Source organism: Alligator sinensis, unplaced genomic scaffold, assembly GCF_000455745.1.
Source record: "Alligator sinensis unplaced genomic scaffold, ASM45574v1 scaffold290_1, whole genome shotgun sequence".
Classification (NCBI taxonomy): domain Eukaryota; kingdom Metazoa; phylum Chordata; order Crocodylia; family Alligatoridae; genus Alligator; species Alligator sinensis.
Genome location: NW_005842755.1, coordinates 694,243 through 700,140, shown reverse-complemented (window position 1 = coordinate 700,140; position 5,898 = coordinate 694,243). Strand labels below are relative to the sequence as shown.

The 5,898-nt window shown below is 43.5% G+C and overlaps 1 protein-coding gene across 1 annotated transcript in view; it reads left to right on the top strand.

The window, feature by feature from the left end:
- Nucleotides 1–5,898, top strand: part of COL4A3BP (collagen type IV alpha 3 binding protein) — a gene marked incomplete at its 5' end in the record, with an annotated part of 54,206 nt that overhangs the window by 31,509 nt on the left and 16,799 nt on the right. The window contains 3 exons of the mRNA XM_006034632.1: nucleotides 3,759–3,854; nucleotides 5,028–5,160; nucleotides 5,270–5,340. Coding sequence (XP_006034694.1) covers nucleotides 3,759–3,854; nucleotides 5,028–5,160; nucleotides 5,270–5,340 — 300 coding nt within the window. The remainder of the gene's footprint in view (nucleotides 1–3,758; nucleotides 3,855–5,027; nucleotides 5,161–5,269; nucleotides 5,341–5,898) is intronic.

Genomic DNA, 5,898 nt, shown 5'->3' with positions numbered 1-5,898 from the left:
CGGCATTCAAGCATCTGTTCAGGGGTTTCTAGATAAGTTTTTCTACCAGAAAAACAAACCTGGAAGAATTCTCACAGATCATTTAAGCAGGTGTAAGCAGCCTAGGATGGGGTGTCAAATTTGCCCTGGGGCCCAGGCCAGATCCAGACTGCAGAGGTTCTCTGGGACTAGATCTACGGGATCAGCAGTTGCAATGAGTTGGGGTGGGACAGGAGTGGCAGGTAAAGCAGGGATCCAGAACAGTTGGGGCAGCAGGAGGGCCAAGTGACCACATGCTGAGTAGGCTATGCTGCCAATAGCCATCTCTGTCATTTTGCAGAAGCCCCAAATTCTGCAGCAAACCATACCTCTGTACCCTGTCCCCCAACTTGTAGTAGACTGTCAGGCCAGATGGAATGGCTCCATGGACCAGATCCAGGTTTTGGGCTGGATCTCTGACATCCTGCTTTAGAAGAATTACATTTTTGTATCCATTAATTATTAATCAGTTGTTTCTCTGGTGTCCAGTCATTTCAGAGGACCTGTACTTAAAAGCTCTGTCTGCTTAGAAAATTTGTAGATAATATCAGCAAAAAAGAAAGGAAGAAATTGCAAATAGTGATTCTGCTGGCCACTGTCTAAAAGAGGGACACCTGGCCTAAAATTGGAAAGTAAATGAAGCAATTTTTTGTAAGTTTAATTTTTAACCAAAAGACCAGTCTCTTGAGTCATGAAAGATGCTCATTCTCTTTCCACAGGAAAAAAAATCTGCAAAAAATAAAAGTAAAACTCACCTTAAATATTGTAGTTCCATAAAATGTAGTAGAGGTGCAGCGATACACTGATCCAATATCAGATCTGAACCGATATAAAGAAAAATGTCTATATCAGAAATGGCCCGTGCATGCGCGTAGCCAAAGCGTAGCACAGGCAACGAGGAGCACAGACCAGCAGTGTGGAGAGCTGCCTCAAGCTGTTAAGTCTGTTGTGGTGGAAGGGAAGGGGCATTGGAGGGAAGATCAAGACCCCCACAGTGAGGGAGGAGTGGGGTTGGGGCAAGGGCTGCCCAGCTGGTGTGGGACAGAGCCACGGCTTGTCTGGGGGGGGTGTGGGAGGCAGCTCTCGCTGCCACCACGCACCATTCGTCTGGGAGCTGCTGGTCTGGGAGCTCACCTTGTCCAGCAGCTCCTGCTGCTGCTCCCACCGCTTGTCTGGGAGGGCACCGGGGTGGGAGTGGGCATATGCCCCTGGATCTGTGCAGGACTGGCTGGGGCTGGGGCTGCGCCAAGCTCTTCCCAGGTGGGCTGGGCAGCAGTGCTGGGAAGGAGCTATGTGGGGGGCCCTACAGCAAATTTTGGGGTGGCTGCAGCTTCCCCCCCCCCCAATAGCCCCACTCCCAGCGCTGCTGCCGCCCAACCCAAACCTAGCTCGCCCATCCGGGAAGAGCTTGGCCCAGCCTACCCTGCGCAGATCCAGGGGTACATAGTCCCCTCTACCCCATGCCCTCCCAGACGAGCGGTGGGAGTCACTGAATGAGCAGGTAAGCAGCAGATGAGCCACTGAACCAGTGGTGCATGGTGGCAGGAGCTGTCCCTGCCTGTGTCTCCCAGGATGAGCCACAGCTCTGTCCTGCGCCCACCGCAGCTCCACTCCTCCCTCCCTGCGGGAGCCTTGATCTGCCCCCCCGCCTTTCCCTTCCTCCTCCCCTTCTACCACAACAGACTTGCCAGCTGCATTCAGGTCTCCAGGCTACCTGGCTGGTATTGGAAATTGGATCAGTATTGGCCTAAAAAATCTCTAGCGGTGTGCCCCTAAAATGTAGCTACAGCTAAGTGCAATGTGGTATGTTTGAGGAACTTGGTTCAGGCTGCAGTTACTCTACTCTAATGTTGAGTGTACAACCCAAAAAGTATGGAGTATGAACAAAAGCAGTCTGTTTAATTTTAAATGCATCCTTTCTAGTTTCATAGCAAATTAGAAACTCAACATCAGTGAAGACTCTTTAACTCCTTTCTCTACTTAAAGTGATATGCTTGATTTTTTTTATTTTTTTTTTGATTTTTTTTTCCAAATGACAGGGAATATGTCTAGACATTTTGTGTATAAACTCTGAATTCTATGCAAGACACTTACAGCCATAGGCTGCTAACCTGATTCTGCACTCAGAAATATATCATAATTTGTCTTTAACTTTTTTATTTAAGACTTTTTTTTTTTTCAAGCAATACTCATTCTTTACTCTACACCACTGCAGGATTCAAGCAAACCCTGTAAATCATGTTGAGCAGTCTGTGCTGTAACATTACATCTTCTACTAACCCAATTTTTAATGCTATAAATGAAAAATGGGAGATGCTTTTTCTACCATAATACAAAGTATCTGCTGCATCTGTAACACTTTAATATCTTTTTTTTCCAGACTTATCGCACTTACAAATAGTCTGAATGTGTTTAAGGTTAAAGAACAAGTTTTAGAAGCATTTATTAACTTTAAAAGGATTATACCCCCACTATCCATTAAAAGAAGCTTTTTCCTTCTGGTATAAGGAATGTTTGTAGCATTTGTGTAACTTGAAATATAAAAATGGGTGTATAATATAAAGAAGTTGATCATTCTCATACAGCAAACTGATTTTTTTTTTTTTTAAATTGTGGGGAAAGTAAGCCATGAACAAGCCCGTGTCTGCTCTGTAACTCCTTTCTTAGTTTTATGCGATACAAACTTGTTTGGGCTTAAGCAAATTGGCAGTGTTTCTTCTTAAATTGGAAGCACATCGGGGTGCCATTTAAAAATTTGACAGCTAATGCAAAATAGGTGTACACTTTAACTCTCAGTAGGCTTTCCCTTATGTAGTACATATAAAAGCTAAGTTTCCAAAAGAAAATAAATTAATAGTTGTAATAGAATTGTTTGCCTCTTGCTCAGCTTGTTAACTTGCATTTAACTTTTCTAAAGTAATTTAGTTCTGTTTATCTATAGATCTATAGTGGCCCCTTTTGTTTATGTATCTAAGTACATCTTACATGTTGAAATAGAAATAAGAAAGCATTCTCTTATTTTAGGGGTTTATAAGATGAGAAATACATGTTTGGAGAATTTGTGGGGAAACGGAGGTCAAAGAATATAGCAGTGGTTTTCAAACTTTTTTGATTTGTGGACCCCTAAAAAATTTAGAATGGAGGTGTGGACCTCATATAATTATAGGTATGTGTATTCACATACTTAAGTCAATACCTGTGGAAGGATCTATTGCTAGTACAATGTAACCTCATAAATACAGCATGCTTGGGACCAAGCACCTGCCAGAAATTTGAAAATTCTGTTTCGTTTTTTTTAAACCGGAGAAGTGGCCTGTTGTGGAGCAAGCGGGCCGAGGGGGAGCTGGGCAGTAGTGGCACCTAGTCCCGGAGCAGTGGCTGCATGTGGAGCAGTGTGGTGGATGGTGGTGGGAGCAGCAGCGTGCAAGCTTTCCCCTCTGTGGAGGGGAGTGGCAGGCGGTCCCAAAACAGCAGCCACACACAGAGCGACAGTGTGAGGTGGTGGATGGAAGTGGCAACTGATGCATGCAAACTTCCCCCTCCACGTCTGGGGGAGCGAAGGGGGAAACTTAAAGTGCTGGATTTTTAAGATCCGATTTGTAAGATTATACTGTTGTTTAACTATACAACTTTATACATCCTTATACTTGTTTATGATCCTGTATAGCATCTTGTATGCTGTATCCAAAGAATGGTAGGGGTGCATTTGAAATAAATCTTGCAATTTTTTTCCTCCATAGGTGGAAGAGATGGTGCAGAACCACATGACTTACTCTTTACAGGATGTAGGAGGAGATGCCAATTGGCAACTAGTAGTTGAAGAGGGTGAAATGAAGGTAAATAAAATAAGTTTGTTTTATTACCATCTTTACTTGATTCTGAGTTTTTTCCCATTTAACATGGGGAGGGGGGGACCCATTGTCTTAGAACAGGGTATGGGTGGGGGGGCAGGCAGCTGCTGCAGCTTGGATTCCAGGTTTGGGGCCACATCTACAGCTGCTGCCTCCACCTACCGCTTCTGCACCCCACCATCCCTTCCCCCTCCCTCTCCAACCCTATCTCTGCACTGGCAGGCTCCATTTACGCTGCAACCTAGGGCACTGAGCCTCGCCCTGTGACAGTGGCACACAGCCCACACAACTGCCACAGGGCCATGCTTAGTGCCTCCAACTAAAATGGGGGTGGAGCCTATGAGCATGGAGCAGAAGCTGTAGGGGAGGCAGGGGCAAGCTGTTTGACCTCCCCACACCATCTGCCTCCCTTCTGCCTGTCCCCCTACAGCAGGGGCAGGCAATTATTTTGGGCAGAGAGCCGCTTACTGAGTTTTGGCAAGCCATTGAGGGCTGCAGGACAGGCAGCTAGGGGCAGATAAATATTAATTCTCTAAATTTTTTTAGGGGCCCTGAGGGCTGGATAGAATGGCCTGGCAGGCCGCATCTTGCCCACCCCTGCCCTACAGCAAGGGGAGGGATGAATTAAAGATGGTCCTCCAATAATTAGATTCTGTATGTGGAAAATTTATAATAATTTCAAATGTATAGAATTATGTACTGGGAGGTCGTCTTAAAGTTAGAGTCATCTTAGGTTCACGTAAAAATGTGTTTTTCTGAATCAACATGAACTAGTGTAAACTCAGATGGCATTTTTTTGCGTAATGTTGATGTAAGACTAAATTCTAATATCCTTATTGAGAAGCAGCTCACTCTAGCAGTGATCCTATTTAATTTAAAACTGAGCTGTTTTAGATTAAGATTTTAGAATTGAAGTCCACAAGAACTATGGCTTTTTCATTATTTAAAGTACCTTATATTTTATATATGTTACGCTGAACATTTTAGTTGTTTGCAGAGGGAAATCACTTATCTTCCATTGCCTTCCTGTTTTAGGTAAAGGGATCTTTAAGTGGGCTGCCAAAGCAAAGTCTTTAAGTGAAGCACATATAAAACTCAAAGCACTTTTGGCCTCTTCACTCAAATTGTTTTGCACCAATTTTTTGTATTTGCCCAAAGGTTTACAGAAGAGAAGTAGAAGAAAATGGAATAGTTTTAGATCCTCTGAAGGCCACACATGCAGTCAAAGGAGTCACAGGGCATGAAGTCTGCCACTACTTCTGGAATGTTGATGTTCGTAATGACTGGGAAAGTAAGGAATCTTATTCTTAAATTGCGTTGCTGTTAATCTGAATATAGTTTAAACCCTTTCTGACCTGTATGTTTGGGCTTATACACGGATCTAATTCTTCTGTTTTTAGCAACCATAGAAAATTTCCATGTTGTGGAAACCCTAGCTGATAATGCAATCATCATTTACCAGACGCATAAGGTAATAATATCTTTTTAATTTGTATAGTCCCTTACATTTAGAAGGATCTCAGAGTGGTACACTTCTAACTGTCGAGTTTTCCCCCTCTTATGCAGTATTGCAACTCTATACAATACAACAGATATTAACACAAGAAGTAAAAATTCTGGATTGAGAGGGGTTTGTGCATGTATCCCGTACTTCAGTTTGTGCCTGGTCTCAGATGACAGACCTAAATAAAACTTCGAAAAATTGTAGAGGTGCTGCCTTTTCAAAGAAAAAGTGACTTGTTGCATCACCTGGCCCACATACCCCTGGCCCAGTTAACCCAGTGTCCTTTTTATGTAGCCTGAGGAAAAAAACTTTGTCCAGCTTTTGAAATAATCTAGTGAGACCCAAAACCAAGCATACAAAAAAAAGTATTGGAATTCCTGCTAAAGTAGTATATATCCCTGTTTCAGTCACTCTAAAGAAAATGTGTTACCAGCTATTACTAAGTTTTGAAGAAATTTCTGTTTTGATTTCCTTCTCCCCCTTTCCCTTTCCCTTTCTCTCTTCTTCCCCCCCCCCCCCCCCCCC